Source organism: Apodemus sylvaticus, chromosome 12, assembly GCF_947179515.1.
Source record: "Apodemus sylvaticus chromosome 12, mApoSyl1.1, whole genome shotgun sequence".
NCBI lineage: Eukaryota > Metazoa > Chordata > Mammalia > Rodentia > Muridae > Apodemus > Apodemus sylvaticus.
The window spans coordinates 42234237-42259866 of NC_067483.1; the positions used below are offsets into that span (position 1 = coordinate 42234237).

Sequence of the window (25630 nt, forward strand, 5' to 3'; positions counted from 1 at the left end):
CCCCGCATCCCCAATGTAAGGATTCCCCTCTCTCCCCCGCCCCCCTTCCTCCGCCCCGAGATCGCCACAAGGTGCATAGAGAAGCCACAGCAGGGACGGCAGCCACGCCTGGACTCCGGGCCCCGCCTGGGTTTTGGGTGGGGGGAAGGGACAGCTTCTCCGTGACATCAGCCCTGTTGTGGTGCAGTGTGCAAAGCCTACTGGTTGGCGTGGCGCGGGAACGCCTTCCGGGAGGGGGAAACAAAACGGCGCGCACGCCGTCGCAGCCAGCCACCGCTTCCCGGAGTGCTGTCGCCCGCGCGCCTTCCTGCAGCTGCCAGGTGAGTGCGCCCCAGGGTCGTCCGCCTCGGGTCCCCCGCAACTGCCGAGCACATGGGACGCACCCTGCGCCCATTGGTTTTTCAGGTCCTGTCGTAGCCCTGTCGCTTGCAAGAAAAGTTTGTAGGAAAAGTGATCCCAGGAGGAAGGTGGTGAGAAGTGGCCAGAGTTAGCCCGGTAGTGCTTCCCTTTCCTGAAAAGGCTGGGTCCTCCCCATCCCGGGGCTCCCAGGGCAGCTGACTTTCGCGTGCTCTAGACCCAGGGTGACCCTGCTCCCCCCACCGCCTGCAGGTCCTGCAGAACAATCAGCGATTCTGTGGGCCACTGACACTCATTGTGAGGCTGAGGGATGAGGACATCCGTGCCACCCCTTCCTCTCTCTCTCTTTTTGAGAGAAAGTGCCTGCGAGTGGGAGGGGTAGTGCTTCTGGCTTGGTAGCCCCAGAATGAGTTTTCTTTTTTTCCCCCGAAAGAACCAGATGGAAAGTCTTGGTGTTAGGTGAGGAGTACTGAGATCTCAAAGAGCCAGTAGGGACCGTTTCAGGAAATCTGGGGAGCAGAACGGGCCGAGAGTGAGCACATTTATGCACGGTGCAGTGTCACCCAACAAGCTGTTATGTGACAGGTGTTTCATCGAAGTGGCGCAGGTCTGGGTCTGTTCTGCATGTTTCTGCTCCTGTACCGTTGTGATCCGTCAGGGCAAGGGTCTAGCCTGGGAGCAATTTACTTGATCTCAGGACCATCCCACCTACTTCTTGCTTCCTGAGGTGAATGAATGGACAGGCCCTTCCCCACCCTGACAGGGCACTGCTCTGGGACACCATTACTGCGCGTGCAAGCTGTCCATTTGCCTTTGGTGGAACATTTATCATGGGACATACTCTGGAATCTTGGTGACAGGGTTTCTGAAAGGCAAGCCGACTGAGTTTCAGCTCAGATTTGATACTTAATACACAGATGGCCGCCAACAAGTGACAGCTCAGTTTTCTTCTGGGTCAGTACTTGGAGCATATATTACACACACACACACACACACACACACACACACACACACACTAGCCCTGGAGTCCTGCTTTCCTCTTGCAGAAGCACAGCAGACTGGAGCTGTTAGCACTGTTATTTCTGAGCTAGGTTGGGGCTTTCCTTCAGGACTGGGTCCTAAAGCCTCCCTCCCTGCCTTCTGATCCTCTCCCCAGGCCTCTGCGTAGGAAGCCAGGCCACTATGTGGGGGAGAGGCTCATCTGGGCACTGCCTAGGCATCGCTGGAGAATCCAGCTTGGCACTGCGCAGAGAGACCCTTTGCCTTGGCAAGGATATCCGGGGCGGGGCCATCAGTCAGGGAAGGAAGTTTATCCTGCAGAGGGTGTGGTGTTGGCCTGAGGAGGTAGAGAGGAGAACCGTGCCCAAGGCTCAAATGCTGAGGGATTTGGGAGGTTGTTGGAGAGAATCTGAAGGGCAGGGTCTCCAGCTCTGTGACTACCTGCTGAGAAAATGTGAGGAAGCTGCCCCTGGCCAACCCTAGCACCGGCCTTCTAGGTCCAGGTGTTTTCTTTAGTAACTCACAGACTCCAGAACCAGTCAGTCCTTAGTGTGTCAGAGTTGCAGGCTGAGGGTAATGTTGGCGCTTGATCGATGGTAAATTAGCAATGGGTGATTGAAGCTAGCTATGGTGGCACGTGCTTGCAATCCTGGTACTTGGGAGACGATAGTGGGAGGATCACAAGTTGGGGGGCTAGCCTGGACTAATATCTAAAACAACAACCAGTCAACATTCAAACGCTGAGTGAATGAATGGAGTCGTAAAGAATTACCAACTAGTTTTCCTGTAACTTTAGTGTTTACAAGTTTTTATTCACTGTGGGTTTCCTGGTGGAGAAAGCAAGCTGGGAGAGGCTTTCTGGTGGGCCCCTAAGGTTTATTTATGCAAGCAGGGCTCACTGGGCAAAGCTGACTTGCTAGAAGACCCAAGGAGGCATGAATTAGGTCCAAGAGACGCTAGAGACAAAAAGCCCCTGCCCCGCCCATTCAGCTGTTAGGCATTAAGCAGGCACATTGGCAAATACTTAGAGGCACCAGACTGATTTCGATGGTCTTTCCAGGAGATTATACAGTAACAAATGTCTGCGCTTGCGGCCTGCCAGCCGGAGCAGATCCTCCACCTGTGTTGTCTATTCTGAGAAGGGGCTGGTGTTGCTACAGATGGAGATGCTCAGAGGTGGTGAGGAGTAAGATTGCAGCTGGTTCTGAGGAGCTGCTGCTCAAACACCACGCCTCTGCTCCCACCTCTCGCCGGCGGCGGCTTATCTTGCCTCCTTCACACTTCCGCATTCCTGGTCACCTAAGGAAATGGAGTCATTGCTGAAGACCACTCTGTGGTGACGGATATTTAAAAGCTGATAGTGGTGGTGGTGCATGCCTGTCCTGTAATCCCAGCACTCTGGGAAGCAGAGGCAGGCGGATTTCTGAGTTCGAGGCCAGCCTGGTCTACAGTGTGAGTTCCAGGACAGCCAGGGCTACACAGAGAAACCCTGTCTCGAAAAATCCAAAAAATCCAAAAAACAAACAACAAAACAAAACAAAACAAGCAGGTAGGGCTTCAATGGCTTTACCCTTTGGAATGGGTACCCATTCCCTTACCAATGGAAGGGGTCATGCTTACTTTGTCTGACCTCCAGGTTCCCAATCTGAGGGTGGCTGAGGGTCCAGGGAGCCCACAAGTCACTTCCCAGACAGACTTTTGTCCCACTTGATGGGACCCACCTGAGGGTCCAGGGAGTCCCACAAGTCACTTCCCAGACAGACTTTCTCATCCCACCGTGTCTGTGCTTTGGAGTCATGTTTTCAGGAAAGAAAAAAAAAATTCTGGAAAAGAGGCAGCCAGCGTGGGGGCCCTCTGTAAGAGCTGCTGCTTGCAGAACTAGAGGCAGCAGCCTGAGTCCTGACAGGCGTCTCACCTACTGTTTCCAGTTGTTAGGATTGTATATGGTAATGACATGGCGTGGGCTTACGTAGCTCCCCAGGAATTTGTCTGACGTCAGTGTGGAGTAATTCCCATGTATGGTAAAGTGTGTAAATACGAGGCAGCTAGTGTTTCCAGACTCTGGCATTTCTAGTGCGCCTGAGGAAGAAATAGAAGGCCCACAGCTGCAGTGCAGCCTGGCCCGCGAGCCTGTCCCCACCCCAGGGGGTCTGGGTATCCTTCCTGTGAGGGGTACATGGGCTGTCTTTCTGAGATGTCAGCTGTGAGCCATCATTTACAAGGCTAAGGCTACCCTTTCCCCCCCTCCCTTTAAAAAATTAATCAAAATCATTCAGACCTTTCTGTTCAACACAGGGCACAAACAGCTGGCTCTGCTCAGCGTCAGTCCAGACAAAGAGCAGATTCAATGTGATCATAACTTAATTATAAGGTTTCTTGTACTCATTTAGAAATACTTAGGGAAGTCTAGAAATGGATGCGGCCCAGTCGTAGAGTCTGCATCTAGTTAGGTGTCCCTGTTTCCATCTGCACACATGGGAATCAGATTTCTGAACCCCAAGGTTAGAGAGCGGGGGATGGGGAGTGGGGGTCCTGGGGGTGGAGGTGGGAGACAAGATCTCAGGTACAGCCAAGTTCTGGGGGACGTGGGACCTGGAGAAATGGCTGCTCAGGGAGGTCTGACTGACTTTTGAGGGGAACCACATGCAAAGGACTAATGAAGTCGCTTTTGGGGGACCTGTAAAGTTGAGACTGAGCTCATTTTGGGGGAGCCTCTTTTCTACCCGGGACCTTTTCCTTCAGGGTAGGTCTGCTCCTTGGGAGCTCAAGTGTCACGCCTGAGATGCCGGCTCCATGAGCTCTGAACTTTCGACACCTTCTCTCCTTCCCTCCGGCTCTGCCCTGGCTGCGATCTGGGCTTGGGGGTGTGGATGGAGACATGGGGGGCGTGGAAGAGACTGCCTCGGGGTTGGAAAGGTTGACAATACTCTCTTCTACCTGGCAGATTTCAGAGAGCTCAGGGAACTTCTAGCAGCTCAGTTCTACCCAGATAAATACCTGACAGGTCTCTACCAGACCAAGAAGGTGGGGACTTGTGCCCTGAACCCGACAAGGCCTCTTTCACCTGAGGGAACAGGGATTATGGAGTGGGAGAGATGGGGTTTTTCCACTGGAGAGAGATGTGAGGTGGCTTGTCAAGTGTTGGCCGAGGCAGGCCCTTCTTGCACATGGGTGACTGGCAGGCTTAGAACCCGGATGATTCTTTTGACCTGAAACATGACCAACTGAATCCATCATTTCTATCAGGTTTAGGATGAGGATGAGAGTCTGCCCCATGCCTGCCCCATGCCCACCCGATCCTCTACTGCTATAAAGGTCGCCATCTTGTATCCTTCTAAGACGCCTTTGTATAGCTGGGCATGGGCCAGCTAGGCTGAGCAGCAGACCTGGGTTCATCTGTCTGAAGAGGGCGGCCGTTGCTTTCCTGCCTCGACCTAGTCCTGAGGATCTGGGTGGTTCAAGTAAATAGCTGATGGGCTGTATCCAGCCACTCGACAGAAAATTCAGATTTTATTCTCTTTTTGAGATTATCAAGACAGTTAAGTAGGACAAACAGAACAGAGTCAGCAAGTCCCAAAGGGATCAAGGGCCGCGTGAATGAACCCTCTGTGGAAAACGCAATGCAGAAGACAGTAGTGAGCCCTGAGAAGCTCTTACCTGTCCTAGCCTCAATGGTAATCCTCCTGCCTCTACTCCCCAAGTGCTGGCGTTGTACGCATGTGCGCCTTTGCTCAGCAGTAATGATTTGTTCACCTAGAGCCTCGTACCAGAAAGTCTGAAGAAAGATCTAGCCCCCCCACCCAGAGTCACAGGTGAGGGGGTGTTGTGGGGGGGGGACGACTGGAGAACTAGACTTCTTCCAGACATAGATCAGTCGGGAAGGAAAGTGGTCAGGCATCTGTCCCCACGTCTGACTGGCCTACGCTGTAGGTGGCAGCCAGAGACACGGCCTCTCCGGGGTAGTCCTACTGTCTGTACTCATCAAGGCATCAGCATAGAGGAGTGCTCCGTTTAGGGATAAACAGATGAAGCTGAGAAGTGGCACAGGCAGGAGGTGCACTGCACTATTTAACCCCAGCTCCAATTTCCTAAGCACTGGGCACGGCCTCCTGGAGGTCTGTACCTCAGAACTAGGAAGGCAATTGAGAATGAACCACCCAACATCCCTCTCAGCCTTTGGCTGACTAAGAACAGCCTTCCTTTTAAGGCAATCCAGCTTCCCCACAGGCGGAGTTTGACTGTTGGCAAGAAGAGGCAGAAAGGGGGGGGGGTAAGGAGCACGCATCGCCTCACTCTGGAAGGAGGTGGCCACAGTCAGACCCCTCCAGCTGGGACCATCCGCATCCTGGCCCCTGAAGGGTCATCGTCGTCTGGGCAGAGAGGACAGAGCATGCGTCCTGCCAGTGACCCTGTTAATGTTTTCTCTCTGGGAACCTCTGGAGTTCCAACCAGATTCCCAGCTCAAGGAATGGCCCAGCCAAGGGACATCCCGAGCAGACCCCCTGCACTGGCAGGCCCTTGGGTTTCATCCATCTCCCACCCCCACCATGTTCCTGACTCCCTGGAGCCCCGCTGGGTATGAGGCCCTGACACAGTGCCAGGGAGAACAAGGAGAAGCCTGTATGGCGCTGTGGGTCTCCCCCAGCGGGAGAAGGGCTCTGTGTCTGAACAAAACGCTGCTTGGACCGGCTTCCCACCACGTGGCCAAGGGACTGTTCCTCCCTTAGCGGGTGTCCCTAGGGACATGAGCGTGTTCCCTAGTGCTTTACGGAGTTGCACAGGAAGGAGAAAGTCCTAGAGGAGAACCCACTTGATGAACTACGCAGCCACCCCATGCAGCAACCCTTGAGCATGCTCTGTCCATAACCTGATGACTGGGGTCACCGAGGACAGAAACGTTTGGATCTTTCTTAGAATCTGGTTCTGCCTCCTGCACCTGTGGTGCTATGAACTGGTTGCCCAGCCTCTCTGGACTTGGTTTTCTTTATCTGCAAACTGGGCATATATTCCCCACCCTCAGAGGACAGCTGCCTGATCTATCCTCTGCTATAGAACCTGGATTCCCAGAACAAGGAAGAGGCAGGGATGGCTGTCAGTTAGATGGTGACGTGTGTGTGTGTGTGTGTGTGTGTGTGTGTGTGTGTGTGTGCTTTTCTTGCTGAATTGCATTTCCCTTACATAGGCTTGCAGCTGAGTCTTGTCAGCAAGTACAGTTAAGCCCTGGAGTCCTCAGGACGGAAAGAGGCTAAAGGGGCCATGAGAGGCTGGGGTGGGGACTGACCCCAAGGTTATCTGAGGAGGCAGAGAGGTCATCGGCAGGCAGGGGAAGCTGCCTGCAGGATGTGTGGGCTCATGGAGCTGGGGTCAGTCCTAGACTGAGGGAAAGTGTACAGGAGCAGCCAGTGATGGTCTCTCCAGGTCTTCTGTAGGAGGTGGCACCCCCAGCCTCGTCTGCATCCTCCTGGCTCTTTAGGAAGTCATGGTCTGAGGCTCCCTTCATGTTGGGCTGGGCTGTCAGGAGTGAACAGACTCTAAATTGACAGCTTCCGGTCTGTGGGGTCAGACACCAGCTGAGGTCAAACAAGCTGAGGTCTGCAGAGTTCTGATGTGCATTGGCGTCGACAGGGCATCCCTTGGTTTCTGGGGGCCGTGGGAGGAAGGCTGTGTGAGAAAGCTGAGAGCGACCGTGTGGGGATGGACTAGGATGTGTCGGGTCACTCTGCATACCACTTACGCGACCATCACGTGAGTGACATAACAGTAAATAAAAAGAGGTCGTTGTTTGTGTAACTAGCATTTAGAAGTACACTGAGAAGATTTGGCTTAAGCTGGTTGTTCAATGATATCAATCAAGACTCGGTTTACTTAATAGAACTCTTTCAGTTCTATTTTGGGCTGGCTGCCCCTTGCTCTTAGCTCCTTGCTTAGGGTGGGGGCAGAGGGCACTCGCTCCAAGGAAGGTCTCTCAAAAGATAGGATAACTTTTTTCCTCCAGACCTCCCAGGAATTCCTATCCTATGTTCTCACACACAACCAACCGCATATAACTAGGTTAGGCCCTGGCCACGTGTCATGGCTCAAAATGAGACTAATGTATGTAGCAGACATATTCTTCTGGGGGTGGCCAGGCTTGCTGGGTGTAGGCGAGGCAACCCGGCAAGTGGAGGGTCTGGGGAGAGAACGGGTAAGGTGCCGTAGGGCCGGAGAACCTAAAGGACATGGTATACAGCCTTGGGGTGAGTGAGTAAGGAAAGGGGAGCAGAACAGGACACACTAGGGAAGAGGGAAGAGCCCCCATCTTTGTTCTTTTACAAACATATATGGGACTCTGCATGGAGATGGCAATAGATAGGTAAGAATGCAGGAGACTGGGGCTAGACGGAACCCCAGCTTTCAGGATGAGGGGGTGAACACATATCTCTCCTGTTCCAACAACACTTTGCGCCTTTTGACATGGTGTTGTTTGGTCTCAGTAATCAGGGAAGGGAGCCGGCATCACCAGCACTTAGGTTGGCTTCTTAGCCTGCATATGTTTACTGGGTCCCACTTCTAGATCCCAGGTGCTGCAGAGATACATCTGACCCAGAGTCATCTGAGCTTTTAAAGCCACCCCCACCCCACCCCCACCCCCATCCCCACCCCCATCCCCGCTCTCTTGATACCCATTCATATACCTGTGTGTCGGGTGCTATACAAGGGCATGGGGACTCCATGATGCAGATTTGGGGCGCTTTCTCACTGAATTCCTTTGGCTCTTTGACAACAAACTCTTGCGTCTCCAATTCTTTCCCTTCCCTAGCACCCCGTGTCTACTCACTGTCCTCAGCCTCCTTCACACCCATCTTATGTCCTCCATTGAGTGAGCCTTCAAGAGCATATCTTCCTTTCGGAGCCTTCTGTCAGAAGAGCTCTGAGGGTCATCTGCTGCTTCAGTGCTTTATTTGTTGGGGGACAGGAAAGTAGCAGGCCATCCACTTAAGGACATCTGACATCCTCTAAGTCCCTTTGCCACTGGCAAGTGAGATCAGCTGTCTGTCCTACAGGTGCTGGCTTGTGTTTTATAATTGTGGAACACTTACTGTGTGTCAGACATCTCAACTTCCTCTGGTCCCTGGAAGTAATCCATGTTTAGTTTCAGCCCCATTTTCGAGATGCAGAAATGAAGGTCTGGAAAGGCCAAATCCCTTGTCCAGGGTCACACTGCGAGTGAGAGGCAGGATCAAAGCCCAGACTGAACTGTCTGGCATCAGGACCACAGCTCTGAACCAACACCTGGAACATTTCCAAGTTAGCCTAACCTACCTGCTTGGGATCACCTGGAGTGCTTTTTAAATGGAGAGTCCAAGGCTCAGCCAATGCCTTTCTTTAATCCCAGGCCTGGGCAGGCTGGCCCGGAGACTCAGATGGTACCCCCAAATCTTGCTTTGTAGCACTTGAGAACAATGCCCTGTGTGCCCACCTCTTGTGTTGTTTTAAATCTTTTTGTTTGTTTTTATTATCTTTGGTTGAGACACTGTCTCATCTTCAGAGTGTGGTGGGGGGGGTGGGGGATGGAGGGGTGGTGAGTGAGAGAGATAAAGGGGTGGAGGGATGAGGTGGGGGAGGTGGTATAGTCTCTTCTACCATATCTGGCTTGCTTTTGACTTTGAAGACGAATTCTTTCATTATGTAGCTCAGACTGGTCTCAAATGTGTCTCAGCTTTTGTTGACACAGGCGGGACTTAACCCTTCCCCCGCCACCTATCTTATATACCAGAGAATGTAGAGTGCCCGTGTGTGGTTCAAAGAATAGCTATTATAGAGGAGGCGCCCATGGGTCCAGCAGTAGAGGGCGGAGGTGGAAGAGGCCACCATGAGAGGAGATGGATCACGAGCACGTGGCCAGGAGAAACAGCAAGTAACAAGGGACTTTACAGCTGGGGAAGAAGTTAGTGTGGCTCCAGGCCTGCCCAGTCGAGGCTTACGGTTTGTAAATAAAATACCTAGATTGTGTGTGCCAGCTGGGACTATAAATTCATTCCGCATTTGCGCTTTGGCACTCTCCCAGCAGATCAACCTTACCCTGTTCCTTTCTCTGTTAGAGCCAATGACTCAGCCAGTGGATTGTGATGGTCCTTCCCTCGTGCCTTCTGGGTACTCTGCCTTCCACCCTCCCAGGTGTCCATCCTTTGACAGTCTGAGTTTTGCCTACTTGTGAACTTGGCACTGCTTTAAGATTGACAGACTCTGGCTGGTCCGCCTCTTTGGAGCCATTCTGTGATGTACTCTGGTGACCGCCTGGTCCAGCTAGCTCACTGCGCCTGGATACTGTTTGTAAACCTTGTATCTTACTTAGGATCTTTTCATATAGGGTGTGGAGCATAGGACTAATTAATAGCAGCTCCCCAGCAAATAGGATGACGTAGGAGAGGGAGGACCCCCAATACACACATGGGGAGGACCCACACACACACATGCACACACACATGCACACATGCACACACACACACACACATGCACATACACTTATACACACCCACATACCCACACACGTGAGCACATACATACCCACACATTCTCACACATGCACACACACATACATACACATGCATGCACTAGCCCTTGCTCGCACGCACACATACATACACACACATACACACACACATGAGCACACACACACATGAGCGCACACACACACACACACACACTCACACTTGCCAGAAGCAGCTGGAGAATGCTCTTAAGAACAAGTCAGACCAAAAAAACAAAAACAAAACAAAACAAAACAACAACAACAACAAGGGCGGTGCACGCCTGTAATCCCAGCACTCTGGGAGGCAGAGGCAGGCGAATTTCTGAGTTCAAGGCCAGCCTGGTCTACAGAGTGAGTTCCAGTACAGCCAGGGCTACACAGAGAAACCCTGTCTCAAAAAAAACCAAATCCAAAAAACCAAAAAAAAAAAAAAAAAAAAAAAAAAAAAAAGAACAAGTCAGAAGTTCTCTCCAGAGCTGGCCCTCCCCTGCGAGGCCTCCTTGCCGTGGGCAGTGTGTGTTTTCATCTCCCTGTGTGTGAACCCCATTCTCACTTTTGTGTGTGTTTTTTTTCCTAGAATGCCAAACTGGGGAGGAGGCAAGAAATGTGGGGTGTGCCAGAAGACAGTCTACTTTGCCGAGGAGGTCCAGTGCGAGGGCAACAGCTTCCATAAATCCTGCTTCCTGTGCAGTGAGTACTGCCCCGGCCTGCTGCTGCTGCCAGGGGACCTGGACAGGACTGCCCCTGCGAGCTCTGCCTGTCCTGTCGACACCCCAGGGAACTGGTCCCTGGGGATGTAAACAGCTTGACATTTGGCCGAAGCACAGCTGGGGAGGGAAACACTTAAGGGCCTCTTTGTTCCCTTCAGAAGCTGTTTTCTGAGGGGTGAACTGGCTGGAGCTGGAGGGGGTGGCCGGGGTGTGTGCGAGGGTGGGGGAGGGGCGGGGCTGAGAGCCAAGCTGGAAAGGCTCACTCAGGAAAACTTTCCACTGTCGCTTTGTTCCTGCCACTCTCCTATCATCTCTGAGAGAGACGCTTTCCACCCAAAGTCTCACTAGCCTTCCAGTTACCCCTCGCCTTGGTGAAGGTCAGAGAGGGGGAAGATGAAGTCTCTCACGCAGCCCCTTGTTGGGCCCAGGGGCAGCAGGGCTCTCTTCCCACCCATCCATCTCCTATGTAGGAGGAGGAGCTCCAAGTCCGCTGCTCTCTGCTCCCAATGATCCAGTGTGAGCCTGTCCAGCACCTCGATGGTATGGACAACCATGCAGAGGGCGCAGAGCGACTGAGCGAGGCCGGCTTAACCCAGGAGCCGTGTCCCTCTGATGCTGTCATGGCTGCTACCTGGATTGGGTGATGCGTCCTGAAAGTGGAGACCTGGAGAAGCCTCTCCTCAATTCCTTTAAAAAAAAAGATTTATTTATTCATTTAATGCATGAGTACACTGTAGCTCTCTTCAGACACACCAGAAGCGGGCATCGGGTCATATTTCAGATGGTTGTGAGCCACCATGTGGTTGCTGGGAATTGAACTCAGGACCTCTGGAAGAACAGTCAGTGGTCTTAACTGCTGAGCCATCTCTCCAGTCCCTCTCCTCAATTCTTAAATGATTTGTTCTTTGTGGCCAGAGCGGAAGTCTGGTGTAGCAGCTGTTTTCTGGAAGGTAGGCCTGACAGCAGGCAATAGGATGCCTTGGTTAAGCCTCGGTCCTCAGAGCCAGTCTGATCAGGGCTGGGATTATAATTTACTAATGTTTGTGTGGTGATGGACAAGTTCAATACTGCCTAGGGTTACTGTGAGAACTGAAGGGAAAGGAGTTTGTAAAACAAGAAGCACAAAGCAGTGTGTGTTCAGTAAATACAGAAACTCACACATGCTCATTGATAAAGGCCCCACGGCAAGAAGGAGCTTAGGAGAGCTCACGGGAGCTGAAGTCCCAGCCCATCTGTGACCCAGGATCAGTAGCCAAGAGCTCAGCCCCTCTGGTTTGATCTGGAGTGCATTCCAGAGAGCGCACCTGTGTGTGTTCACCTGACAGTCACATCTCCTGTGGCCAAGCAGGCCAGCCTGACGCCACCCAGCACGGGGCAGCAGAGGTTCCCACTCTGCCCAGCAGGCCCGGCTGGCCAGTCCTAGGGTTCTCGTGATGAATGAGGAGACGACAAGCTTTTGTGGAGCTCCGCTGGCTTCCAGCCTGCCTAGGAGGCGGCAGACAGCAGCGGCTGGTCCTCTGCAGCTCATCAAGGAGGGGCCTTTATCCTACCCCACCCCCGTCCCCAGAGGGAATAAGAGACAGCTTGGTGCCAGTTGGGAAGGGGGTCTGGACTTCTGGGCCTGAAAGGCTCCTCCTCTGCTCTCAAATGTTTCCTAATCACTGACTGAAAGGGACCAGCTGTGTCCAGAGCTCCTGCTAAAGTCTTAATGTGGAGGGCTAGCTTCTGGTCAGGCGTGGATGGAGGTCAGGAATTCAGGGGGTGGCCAGGAAAGGAAGGGGCAGGGCTTGGGGCAGGGTGTGAGGAGGTGTCAGGGATTAGAAGCAATTGCAGAAAACCAGGTTGAGGAGAGGCTGCTAGACGGCTGTTACTTTAGGGATGCAGACCTTTGGTGGGGGTGGGGGTGGGCATGGGGTGGGGGTGGGGAGTGGTGATGGAGCGGTGGGAGGTGGGAGTATGATGGGGAGTGGGGAGGAGGGGTGTCCAACAACCCTTTCACAGACCTTTGCAAAACACATATATTTGCATGATGATTCATAGCCATAGTAAAATTATAGTTATGAAGTAGCAACGAAAATAATGCTATGATTGGGGTCACCACAACATGAGAAGCTGTGTTAAAGGGTCGCAGCATTAGGAAGACTGAGAACCACTGCCCTACGGGATGTGTGTGTGTGTGTGTGTGTGTGTGTGTGTTGACTTGGGCCTGTGTAGTTTCCAGGGGTCAGAGCTCTGGGCTGATCAGGAGTCCTGTGCTCCAGGCATGCTGGGATTATATGCCCGCTGTCTTATCCCTAGTACCCCAGACAGCACCAGTGCATGATGGGATCTCACCCGAGACTTGGTCAGGACTGGGAGGAGCATCACTCTTCCATTCAGCTGGTTGATATGTCTGCCTTGCATTCATAGAATCAAAGCGCTTTTCCTCCTCAGGACGGGAAAGGCCAGCAGGTTCTGGCCTGTATGGTAGTCGGGGCCATTTTGTTAGCTAGGATAGGTCCTTAAAAGAAGGTCTGTTAGTTCCAAACTTTGGTCATAATTCAACTCAGTTTGTCACCCTGTATATACTTTTCTGGAGGTTTAGGATAGGTATGAGGAAGCCAGGATGGTACAATAGGAAAGATAAGAGAGACTCGGCTTCCAGGGTTTGGCCTGAGGTGAGAAGCCTACAGTAAGCCTGCCTTCACCTCCACTCTTCCCCCTCCAATGCAGTAGAGAAAGACGCCTCTTCCCCCTAGACAGCAAGTAGGTGATAGGTACAGCTTGAGTTCAGGCCTCTAGGCGCCTTTCCCTGAGGTGGTGTGTCCAACCCTGAGTTGCAACCAGGTCCTTCTTGGGGTGAGCTGGGCTGAGGCAGCCATTTCTGTGGACAAGAAAGGCCTGTCTGTCTTAGTCAGCCCTGTGCTGGAAGCCAGTGAAACTGAAGTCCATGGTGTTCCTAAGCTGTTCCCAGACTCTGCGAGCGTAGGAGAGACCCAGAGAAACCCCAGACACACTCTGACCCCCAGGTTAAGGCTTAAGGTCAGTTTTCTTTCTTTTTCTTCTTCTTTTTTTTTTCCCCAGAGACAGGGTTTCTCTGTGTAGCCCTGGCTGTCCTGGAACTCACTTTGTAGACCAGGCTGGTCTCGAACTCAGAAATCTGCCTGCCTCTGCCTCCCAAGTGCTAGGATTAAAGGCATGCGCCTCCAATACCCTGACTTAAGGTCAGTTTTTACTTTCTGCTTCTTGGAAGAGACACAGCCTGGCAGAAAACCAGGATTGGGATCTGGCCTGCTCTTGCTTCTGGAAGACTCCATGACCCTGAGTGTTTTTTTGTGGGTCTTGGTTTTCCTTCCAGAGGCGGTTACACTCCATCTTTGTGTGTGGTGAGTGGGTGCCTCTTTTCCATGTTCCCAAAGAGCCTGGAGCCAGGTAGCATCTGGAAACAGTTTCCAAACAATGCACTTTACTAACCTAGGGTTTTTGGTTTGTTTGTTTCTGTTTTGCCGTAACCCGATTTGGTAGACATTTATTCATCTTCCTTGAATGAAGGATGTATTCAAAATTTCCATTGGCCAAGGTTTTTGGGCCACTCTACAAGAAAACCCCTACTATCATTACTTGAGGGGGAGGAGGCTATGATGGGATTATAGTGGATAGGACTATAACCTCTGAGAAAACCAAGGTAATGTAGAAAGAAGCAGGCAGTCTTGACCAGTATATAGGGGGGCACCATTTACAGGCTTGTGCTTGTAGGCCCTGGTGGGTGTCTCCAGTGTCAAGATCCTAAGCCTTTGCTGGATATACCCGCCAAAAAGAAGTCTTTTCCTCCTAAACCGCTGCTATCTCTGTTTTCAGCCTTCCCTTTGCGATTTTGGAATTCCTGATTCTAAGTAGGTCTAAGGGAAACAGTTCCTGACTGGGCTAGTTCCTGACTTCCCTCCCTAGAAGGGAATGTTGGAGCCTTGGCCTGTTGTTCTCTGCTTGGCCTTACTGTTCCCGGGAGCCAAGCCCCAGGGGAGGTGGTGGGAGGTTCCTTATTTGGGTGGCTAAGTGTGCTGGAATGAGGCAGAGATCTCAAGTCCTGGATAAGAGGGTCCTTATTTAGCCTGAAGTCCCCAACCTGGGGCCCATAAAGAACTGGGGGAGGGGCTGGTCCTTTAAAGGCAAAGAATGACAACTTGTAAGGGAGTTTGGCCTCTTTCTTGGTGTCTGCAGATGGCCAGCTTCAAAGCGGTCATTCTCTGATGCTGTTCAGTTGGGCAGACTCAACTCCAGTATTCAGGGGATGTTAAGTTGAGTCCCCTGGGAGATGTAGGAGGCAGGATGGAAGCAGAGGCTCTCTCTCATAGTGCCACCTGCACACGATGCTAGTATGAGTAGCTGACAGTTATTGTGAACCTTGTGTGCGAAGGGTATTGAGCTAGGCACGGCACACCTGAGAGCTCACTTGATTTTCCTAAGTGCCTTTTAGGGCCAATGAGATTACCCACACTCATAAATGAGGACACAGAGCCTGGAAAGGCAGACTGGTTTGTCCCAGCCACCTAGAGGGAATGGACAGCCAGGATCTGGTTCCAGACTCTTCACAGGCCTTGTATGTTGAATATCTGGCACTGTGCACTGTGAGATTAACAGGAAAGTGTTCACGGCTTGAAGGTTTTCTAGCTTCCTCCATCCCTGCCTCTCCAACGCTCTGACTCAGAACATCCTTCCTTGTGTCCAGCCCCTCTTCTCCCCGTGGTTCAGTGACTTCCGAGACTAGAAACTACTCGAGTTCTGATTAATCTGACTTGCATCTTTCTCCCTTCAAACCCACCGTGATGGACATCTTATCCACATACCATTTCTTTTTGGGGTGTATCACTTCGCCTGCATTCCTGCTCCTGCTGTAATAACACCCCCAGATGTGTTCTTTCTATGCAGCTGCCAGAGGCAGGAAAACCCTGTGCTCCTTTCTGCCCCTCTGTTTCCTCTCCTATTGGGACACATGGTCTCTCTATTAAAGTTAGAATGAAAAGCTCCATCTGGTGTCCTGTGGCTCAGGTCTGCCTGGGCTGTGGCTTCTGAACCTTGGGGCACACTGAGACTTGGAGAGGTACCAGCGTACAGAGGTTTGAGGGAAACACCCCCAGATTCCAGGAGGCCAGGCCTTGACCACCTAGAGTCAGATATTCCTGGAAGTCAGCTCACTGGCCGCCCTGCTGGTCTCCTTTTCTGTATGAGTCACTCCTGGGAGGCCCCTAGCTGTATCTCACCATTCCCCTGTCTCCTCCCCAGTGGTTTGCAAGAAGAATCTGGACAGCACCACTGTGGCAGTGCATGGAGAAGAGATCTATTGCAAGTCATGTTACGGCAAGAAGTATGGGCCAAAAGGCTACGGCTACGGGCAGGGCGCAGGCACGCTGAGCACGGACAAGGGGGAGTCTCTGGGCATCAAGCATGAGGAGTGAGTACAAGACCCTCTCTACCCTTTCTTGAGTTCTTCTTGCCATGTTCCTGAAATGGATACCTGTGAAACACCTTTGGTTAAACAGTGGAAGGTCTGGGAAGCCACTGATTTAAAAGGGAGAGGGATGCATAGTGGCCTGTGCCTGTCATCCTAGGGAGGGTGAACCTAGAAGATCTTGAGTTCAAGGTCAACCTGAGTTACAAATAGAGACTGTCTAAATAAAATCCCAAACCAGGCTGGGGAAAGGGATCACTTGGTAAAGTCCTTGCCACATAAACAAACACCAGGGCCCAAGTTTAATCCCAGGCACCCAATGTGAAGATTGGGTACTGGCAATGTGGACTTACAGACCCAGTGTTGAGACAGGAGGATACCTGGGACTTGGCAGTCAGCTGGTCTAGCCAAATTCTCAGAAAACAAGGTGGAGAGGAGTTAAGAAGATTCCTTTTTTTTTTTTTTTGAGACAGGGTTTCTCTGTGTAGCCCTGGCTCTCCTGGAACTCACTCTGTAGACCAGGCTGGCCTCGAACTCAGAAATCCACTTGCCTCTGCCTCCCAAGTGCTGAGATTAAAAGAAGATTCCTAATGTTGACCTCTGGCCTCACACATGCATGTTCACCTTACACACACACACACACACACACGCACACACACACACACACACACACACACACAGAGAGAGAGAGAGAGAGAGAGAGAGAGAGAGAGAGAGAGAGAGAGAGATCAAAAGCAAACAAAAATGAACAAATAAAATAAGAATTCATGGAAGGAAGCCACAGAGTAGGTCCCTGTGTAGCACCGCTGGGACAGCTGGGGACCAAGTGGGAACTCTGCTTCCAACACTCAGCCTAGATTTTTACAAGTGTCAGAGCTGGAAGGGGCCCTAAGAGTGATGATCCAATTTCTTCATTTTAATTGAAAATTCAGAGTGTCATTCCCCACTACCCTTCACCCCTGCTCAGGGGAAGTAGGTTCCTTTCCTGGACCATGACTCAGGGTGTCGTTGGCTCTCCCCACTGTCACCCTCAGTCATCTCTGGCTTATGAGCTGCTGGGAAAGGGTGGCTGTCAGCCTGGCCATTGTCTCTGCACTGGGGAAGTGAACGGAATGATAAAGACTCACCAGATTTCAGCCAAGGTCATTGCCCTAATGAGAATGCTCTGTCAGCAGATCTCTCCTGGAAAGAATCTAATGACAGATGATCTACAGAAATGTGTGTGTGTGTGTGTGTGTGTGTGTGTGTGTGTGTGCGTGCGCGCGCGCGCGGGGGGGGGGGGGTGGGGTTCTTGGCAAATGATGTGCTAATGATTCTTGAGGCTTTAACTAGGTGATGACAAAATTGTGCTCTGTTGCCAATTCATTGAGCTTTGGGATCTCAGAGGACATGGTGGCCTTAGCTCTAATGGCCCCCATCTGTCCCCGGCAAGAGAGGAAAGGGTTCTCTCCACCCCTGCACTGTCAGTCAGCTTGCCACATGTACTTCTTCATCTAGAGCCCCTGGACACAGGCCCACCACCAACCCCAATGCATCTAAGTTTGCCCAGAAGATTGGCGGCTCTGAGCGCTGTCCCCGATGTGGCCAGGCAGTCTATGCTGCGGAGAAGGTGATTGGTGCTGGGAAGGTAAGACTCTGCTGAGCATGAGGGAGGGAAGAGGAGGTGCGATTCAGAAGTGCGAACTGCAGAGCTGTGTGATGCATGACTCTAGATCCGCCCCAGGCAGCAGCCGGAGCCGGCACTTACCTCCTTCCAGAGCTGAGTGACCTGTTCCTGTGGGTTGCTTGTCCAGATCCTAGAGAACGCACCTAAGCCATGAACTGTACCATCCCCAGTGCCAGAGATTGTCTTGGTCACTTTGTAGGGCATGGCTAAGGCTAGGAATGTAGGTGGATATTGAAGGGACCACCCCCCTAACATTCATGGCTGGGTTTTTTTCCTCTCTCTTTCTCTCTCTCTTTCTCTCCCTCCTTCCCTCCTTCCCTCTCTCTCTCTGTCTCTCTGTCTCTGTCTCTCTGTTTCTCTCTCTCTCTCTCTCTCTCTCTCTCTCTCTCTCTCTCTCTCTCTCTCTGACAGAGGCTTTCTCTGTGAGTCCCTGGCTGTCCTAGAACCAGGCTGGCCTCAAACTCATAGAGATTCACCTATCTCTGCCTCTCTAAGTGCTGGAATTAAAGGTGTGCTGTGTTGTCAATTCATTGAGTTTTGGGATCTAAGAGGCCATGGTGGCCTTAGCTTTGATGATTCTGTCCCCAGAAAAGAAGAACTACATGGCTGGGTTTTCTGAGAGAGCTTCTCAGGCTGGAGAGATAGCTTACTGGTTAAGAGCACTGTCTGCTGTTCCAGAGGTCCTGAGTTCAATTCCCAGCAACCACATGGTGGCTCACAACCATCTGTAATGGGATCCGATGCCCTCTTCTGGTGTGTCTGAAGGCAGCTACAGTGTACTCATACACATAAAAGATAAATAAATACAACTAAGAGGGTTTCCCTTTTTAAGATGAAGACTCACAGCTTTAATCAGATTTTAGGAGTTTTGGTTCCAGAAATACATTTTACCCTTACAAAATACAATTATAAACCATCACGAAATACATATTTTGTTTTATGGGATGCATTCTGCCAGAAATGCACTCATATAACCATGAGGACAGAGGTTTTCTTGGTTGAGGTTCTGTCGGCCTGCTGGAAGGGTTTTCCACATTATTTATAATTCCTTTGCCTACCCTGTCCTCGTGCTATTTCTGATAATAGCTTCTGGTTCCCAGTCTCACTAACGGGGCTCAGTGAGAATCAATCACCCTGGCCAACCAACTGTCCAAATAGCTCAGAGATCATTTCCTTGATATTCAGGCATTGCCCTAGGAGTTTGCAGTCTTAGACTAAGAGTCAGCAGATCACAGAACACATACCCTGAAGCAGTGTGGTCAGAGAGGACATCTGGATCCTTTCTAGAGGCCTGGGCTGAATGAGTGATTTGGCCACGCTCAGACAGCAAGCCAATGGACCCATGGTAGTGGAGCCCATGACCAGCTCCTTTTTAGTTTAGCTCATGGCTTTGAAGGCCTTTGGTCTTGAGGAATGGGTCAGGAGTGTGGAACGGGAATGGATGCTTGGGCCGAGTCTGGAGCATAGTGACCTCTTCACTGCGGCTGAGATCATCCCCATCACACAGAGCAAGGAAGGAACAATCTGCCCACATCTTCTAGCTAGGAAGCAATCCAGGGGCCCAGCCAGGCTTGCCTGATTCTGAAGCCCTGCCTCTTACTGACGACTTGACAGCGGGCCACTTAAATCCTTTGAAAACATTTCTAATCTCGCAAGGACAGGAAAGGGTTGTTAAGCCCACGTGGTGGTGAACTGCCTCGGCCCTCTGGAAATCTGCTTGAATCTTGGTTTCGCCATTTATTCGTGGGCAGCCTTCCTGAGCATCAGTTATGCGGACTGTGGGCCAAGGAGTGGGGCCACGATGAGGTACAACCATGACCGTCTCTGACATACAAAACGTTTTTACGGTCATATGAGGAATACACGTGTAGTGGGCATTGTCCCACCTTACATGACATGAAAACGGGAGTCAGTCATGGCCACACATGCCTGTGAGCTCAGACTGAACTCCCCAAAAGGAGGAAAAAGGGAAGAAATGTTAATATCAGAAGTCGTCATCTTTTCCCTTTGCCTAGGAAAATAGGAAATTATGAAAGAAATACCCAGGAATCCCTGGTTCCATGGCATAGGGCAGAGAGTGCACGAGGCCTGGCAGTGGTGGCAGCAAATGCCTTTAATCCCAGTGCTCGGGAGGTGGATGTCTGAGTTTGAGGGCAGTCTGGTCTACAGAGTGAGTTCCAGGGCAGCCAAGGCTACAGATAGAAACCCTGTCTTGAAAATAAAATAAAATAAAATAATAAAATAAAATAAAATAAGATAGTTGTCCTGGGGAGTAGAGTAAGACCATTTTGAGTTCAATGGGAAAAGGGAAGAAGAAGTCCCCTTAGGGAGCCCTAAGGAACACAGTGTGCCCTTCATTGTTGGGCAAATGGACAAAGTCACCAAGCTTATTTCAGCGGTGCCTAGAAAGCATGGGACGGCCCTCTGGGTGGCCGGTGTGTAGCAGTCTTCGTCCAGTCCGGAGTGCTGGGGTAGCGGCTTCTGCTCTACGAGAGGTTTGCCCCGAAGGATAATTAAGATGATTTGTCCACCCCATCTCGGCCCCCTGCTGCTGTCTTTTGGGCACATGAGGAGCTGAGGAGTGAGGTCCAGTGGCCAGGAAATCTGAAGGACCCAGCTGCTTTTCTTTTCCTGCCTTCCAACCCCTGCATTGGTGGCTACGCTGAGGAACTCACGGGCCTGACGTGGCGTTGTTTTGTTGTCCCAGCTGAACACTGCCAGCCTCTTCCGGGTTCACATCACCTCTGCTTGTTCAACTGTTGCTGATGGGAGTTGGTTGTTGAGTTGTGCTGGTAGTGTGTAGCTGTGTGTGTGTGTGAATGGCATGTACAAACTTGAGTCCTGCCTCTCTTGAGAAGCCTTTTGCCTCATGCTGCCTTAGGGCACCTCTTGGAATCACAAAGACACCTTCTGTGGCTTTCTCTCTCTCTCTCTTTTTTAAAGATTTATTTATTATATGTTAAGTACACTGTAGCTGTCTTCAGACACACAAGAGGAGGGCATCAGATCTCAGTACGGATGGTTGTAAGCCACCATGTGGTTGCTGGGATTTGATCTCAGGACCTTTGGAAGAGCAGTCAGTGCTCTTAACCAATGAGCCATCTCTCCAGCCCCCCTTCCGTGGCTTTGTATTGAGTTCAGTAGACAGACCTATCCTCCTTTCATAAGCCATACAGATTTGACTCCGGGTTTCATCCATGCCTGGCCCCATGCACGCACTTGACTCTGAGGAAGCCATTGGATTCTGCCAGCTGCCTAGCCAAGGAACTAAGACTGCCTCAGAGGCTGGGCTGGGCCAGGACAATTGCAGTGAGAGATGCCTGTTCCATGGTTGTGCATCAGCCATTTTAACATGAAATCCTCATCTCCACTCCGCAAGATAAGCAGAGAGGTCTCCTGGGAGGACATCAGGGCAGCCATTCAAATAGCATGTGGTAGAGCCGAGATAAATCCAGAGCTATCCCAGTGTCACAGGCAGAATGGTATGGAGAAGGCTTGCCTGGCAGCCTGTGGGAGTTGCAGCTACCCGGGTAGGATGTAACCCTCTTCTGTGGTGCAGCTGGAGCCACTAAGCAGGGAGTCATGGTAGCACATCATGTCCATGGTGACATATCACTGGTGTGCACTTGGTGCCTGGCCTGTTCCCTCTACGTCTGGGCCACATTCTCCTAGCATCCCTGTTACCCCTACCTGACTTGCAAAATGTCTGTCCACGCTGGCATCTAATGGTGGGCTGGGGTGGAGTCCCTTAGTTGCTGGCAGTGATGTTAACCATTTCCGTTCTTATCTAGTCCTGGCACAAGTCCTGCTTCCGCTGCGCCAAGTGTGGCAAAGGCCTTGAGTCGACCACCCTGGCAGACAAGGATGGTGAGATCTACTGCAAAGGTGGGTACTTCTCTCTGAAGACCAGAGGCTGGAGGGAACTGGAGACCAAGTGACTGTGCTGTCGCTAAATGAACCAACCCCTTGCCTTCCAATCCAAGGGCCAGGGTGGCCTCTTCGTGACACAATGGGGAAACCAGAAGAGGAAGGAGAATGAGACTTGGCCAGAATCAAATGGAACACAGGGCAGGGATAAGGGTGGAGCCTAGTATCTTAATGCCCGTGCAGTGTTTGTCAGCAAACAATTTACTTCCTCATTGAAATAAAGGGGAAATGGTTCTCCTCACTCTTGAGGCTAGGAGTACATGGAGACAGGGAGGCTGGCACCGGTGGATTGCCTTCCAGAGACCAGGCAGAAGGAGTGGGAGGAGGAGGGGCTACTCTGGGGATGGGAATACATCTTCACCCTTCTCTCCTCTCTGCAGGATGCTATGCCAAAAACTTTGGGCCCAAAGGTTTTGGCTTTGGACAAGGAGCTGGAGCCTTGGTTCACTCAGAGTGAGGCTGCCGCCGTGGCCTGCGCACCCTGCCTACTCCTGAGCTTTTCATTAGCAGTCCATTCCCAGAAGCCGTGGACACCTCCAGGGTCCTCCCCCCTCACTCAGCCATGCCGCACATCACTAATGCCTTGGACTCGGGTTTCTGGCTTCTTTCGGTTTAGGGGTTTGCCTGAGCTTCTCCCCACCAAGGGCTTCCTCCTGCCTGGCATTGGATACCATTACCTTTAGGAGACATCTGTCTAGTCACCCTTTCCAGAGACCAGGTCCCTCTCCCCACACCTCACCCCCACAGACTCTGTTTCTGGACTGAATGTCCACCCTCTACTGGCCACCTGATCCAACATCTTTAGAGCCCAAGAGAGCAACACAGGAGACCTGGGGCAGGGAGGCAGGACCAGAACTGGGCTAGGGCGGGTTGTGGTTTGTTGGATCCCAGAGAGCCTCCTCTGGGTAGGAGGCTGGGTGTGAGGCCATTGGAAAGAGTGCTTTCTCTGCCCTCTTGCCTTTGAATGTGCAAATAGTATCTTTTCACTTAGCAACGGAGAACAAGCCGGATCAGAGGACCCCAAAGTCTAAAGGTTACCTGACCTCCTTAGGCGTCAAGTTCCCTGTTTGATGGGCGAGGGAGATCCTAATGAATACCTTGAACAACTACATTTATCGGTGGTCCAGATCTTGGAGTGGTCAATTCTAGTTCTAACCTTGGGTCTGGTGGTTGGGATGGACAGTTTCTGTTTCAGCATAGCTCAAGGTAGAGCTGTGTTCTAGCCACTCCTGGGCGTTCCTCTGAACCCCCAGTCCTCACTCCTCTCCAACCCAGACCCTTCTTTTTTCACCCCTCCTTTCTCTAGTAACCATCATTACCTTGCCCATCCCACCCACACCCCAAGGTCAGCAGCAGAGGGGAGAAGGGCCTCCATGCTCCCTGAGACTGAAGGGACAGGGCTGTGTACAGTTATTTGCTGCAAGGGCTGTAGGCATGGGCTGTTGAAGCTGATTTATCATCTGATGAATAAAGCAATTTAGAACTGAACTCTGCTTTCCTGTCTGTCTGTGGGGGACCTGCCACACCCTCGAGCCAGGGCTGGATTGGACCAGAACAACTGCAGCAAGGCCTAGTAGGCCTAGTAGAAATGAACCTCAGAGAAGCACTCTGGGACTTTCTATGGTCTGTTTACTTTATAGGACTGATTCTAAGGGAACCAAATGACCGAAGGCCTCACCCTGTTGGCCCTCTATCCCTATCTCAGGATGTGGGGATGACTTTTTGTGGACTTGGCTTTTGAAAGGCTCCGTTAGGTCCTAACAATGTGTTCAGCACTTGCAGTTTTTTGGAAAGCCCCTTGTAAAGAGCTCAGCCGGAGGAAATTTCTGTATCAGCTCCAGAAATCTCACTTTTTGGAAGTGTGTGTGTGTGTGTGTGTGATACTGGGGAGAAGCAGCCAACTGTCTGCTTTTCTCTTAGGGCCCCACAACCAGGTACATGGAAGACCAGGCTTGGGAAATAGGCTTGTCTGAAGGGCGGTAGTGTTGTTCATCTTAGGCACACCCCTCGTACCCAGAGCTAGGCTGTGCCAGTCCATGAAGATGTGCCCACACTGAGTTTTTCAAAACAGTGAGTAAAATTAATAGGTTTTATGCTTGTATTAGCCTGAAGGAGGCCGGCAGCGCTCCTCCTCGGACCTACACCAGAGCGCAAGGCAACACCTACACAACACCTGGAGATCAAACAGTGCCAGTCCTAAGTGGCGCTGACAGCTCCCAAACTGGGCTCAAGATCCACAGGAAGTTCTCAGGGAGGTTTGTGCCCAGAGGGCGGACAATGTCATTCTATAAACACAGAGGGATCCTCCTACCTAGGGCGGGACCCCACAGTACCAGGATGCGTGCCTTTGGGTTCCAAAGGCGGAGACAGGCTGCCCTCTGCTGGCTGCGCAGGCAGGTCTCGGCCCAGCACAGGGCTATCAGGCAGGCCCTGGCACTCCGTCTCTCTCTTCTCCATTGACCATTTCACAGTCACGCAGTGCAGAAGGGGCCGCGCGCCACACACACATACACACACACACACGCACGCACACACACACACACGCACACACGCACGCACACTCTGTAAGGCTGGGGTATCAGGGGAAGGTTGTAATTGCACGGAAGGTGGCGAGTCGCAGACGCAGAGCGTGCTCTGTACAGATAGACGCCAGGGGGCGCTGTGGGGTCAAGGCAAAAGGCGGAGCCACTCCGTGTTTTCTTTTTATTTCTTTATTTCATTTTATTTTTGTTAGCTACTCCCTTTCTGCTGTGGGTGTTGACGACCCTGTGCTTCTGCGAGGGCATCTAATCTTTCCGGAAGGAGGTGTGCTCTAATACTGACCTGTGGCATACCAAACCATGAGAATGACCCAAAGCAGACAGAGCTCCGCCACCCCTGCCCCTTTTCCATTTAAGGGAGACCTGGGCATGGTCCAGAAAGCCCTTAGGGGAAAGAATGGCCTGAAGGATGCCCAGTTGCACGAGTGCCCTGGGCCTTTAGGGTGTGGTGTAAGAAAGATGCCTGTTCTGATAGAAGTCAGGGTTAGCTCCGTCAGTCTTCCTTCAAGACTGCAGTTTGGATCATCTAAAAGGGTGACTTCCATGGGGAGTCAGACTGCAGAGACGAGGGAGAATGCGTTTGGAAATTGAGACAGGAAGAAAGTGAGTTCAAAGCCAATTTTGTTACACTACAGAAGTGTGTGTGTGTGTGTGTGTGTGTGTGAGAGAGAGAGAGAGAGAGAGAGATTTGCTATTAGGTGCTGAGTAATGCCCAGATCAAGAGTACATGCTTTGTGAAAAACAGAAACCCAATGAAGATACAGTCCCCAGCATCCTTAGACCCTGGTAAGGGTGAGGGTAGTTTGTAGTTTGAGAAACAGAGCAAAGACCCTTAGGGAACGTCATTGGATAGTTCTAACTCTCTTCCACCAGTCCCTGGTCCTGCCCTCAAACACACACACACACACACACACACATACACACACACACACACCTGTTATGAGAACCATTGCGGGGGTGTGGAGGGGTGCTTTTAAAATAGATCCCAGATCCACCCTATAGATTCTGATCAGGTTGGGATGGGGCATGGGAAACGATTTGAAAAGTACTTGCCTGAGATGACGCTCATAGCCAGCCAGGCTGGAGCACGTGGAGACTACACCAGCCTTGCCAGCCTCGCCAGCCTTGCAGCAAGGGAGCCCTCTCCCCTGCCGCTCACTGCCTTAGGACTCATGGTTACAGGAACTTCTAGAGCTGTCTCCCACCATTTGTTATGACTGGAGAGGACTTACTGAACTTCTTGTTTCTGTTCTCCGGAGTCCATGAGACCAGGTCTAGACTTCTACCTGACAGGCTGCAAAGCTTTGAAAACAGTCTGACTGGGCTCCTCTTTAACCCCATCCCCAGAGAGGTACTGGAGGCCTTGACTTTTTACTAGTTGAAGAAGAAAGAGGAGTTTTCAGTATAGCTCTGTGGTACAGCACTTAGCAGGCATGTGTGAGGCCTTGGATTCAATCCTGAGAAGAAGAACTGGGTTGGGGCACAGCTAGGCGC

At 51.6% G+C, this 25630-nt stretch overlaps 2 protein-coding genes across 2 annotated transcripts in view; both read left to right on the top strand.

Annotated features, from left to right (window-relative positions):
- Tmem9 (transmembrane protein 9) overlaps nucleotides 1-25630 on the top strand; it is a 678246-nt gene that overhangs the window by 365086 nt on the left and 287530 nt on the right. The gene's annotated exons all lie outside the window — the stretch shown is intronic.
- On the top strand, nucleotides 204-23084 carry Csrp1 (cysteine and glycine rich protein 1). The gene is made up of 6 exons (XM_052200651.1): nucleotides 204-320; nucleotides 10446-10558; nucleotides 15838-16006; nucleotides 17501-17630; nucleotides 21461-21554; nucleotides 21977-23084. Exons 2-6 carry the CDS (start codon nucleotides 10447-10449, stop codon nucleotides 22051-22053), a joined length of 582 nt encoding a protein of 193 aa, XP_052056611.1. The 5' UTR covers nucleotides 204-320; nucleotide 10446; the 3' UTR covers nucleotides 22054-23084.

What these genes read in the sequence shown, in the direction of transcription:
- Csrp1 (XM_052200651.1), top strand. Translation starts at nt 10,447, where the DNA reads ATGCCAAACTGGGGAGGAGGCAAGAAATGTGGGGTGTGCCAGAAGACA. An exon ending in CTGGGCATCAAGCATGAGGA is followed by an intron (nt 16,007 to 17,500) that starts GTGAGTACAAGA and finishes TTCTTCATCTAG; the next exon opens with AGCCCCTGGACACAGGCCCA. An exon ending in AGGTGATTGGTGCTGGGAAG is followed by an intron (nt 17,631 to 21,460) that starts GTAAGACTCTGC and finishes GTTCTTATCTAG; the next exon opens with TCCTGGCACAAGTCCTGCTT.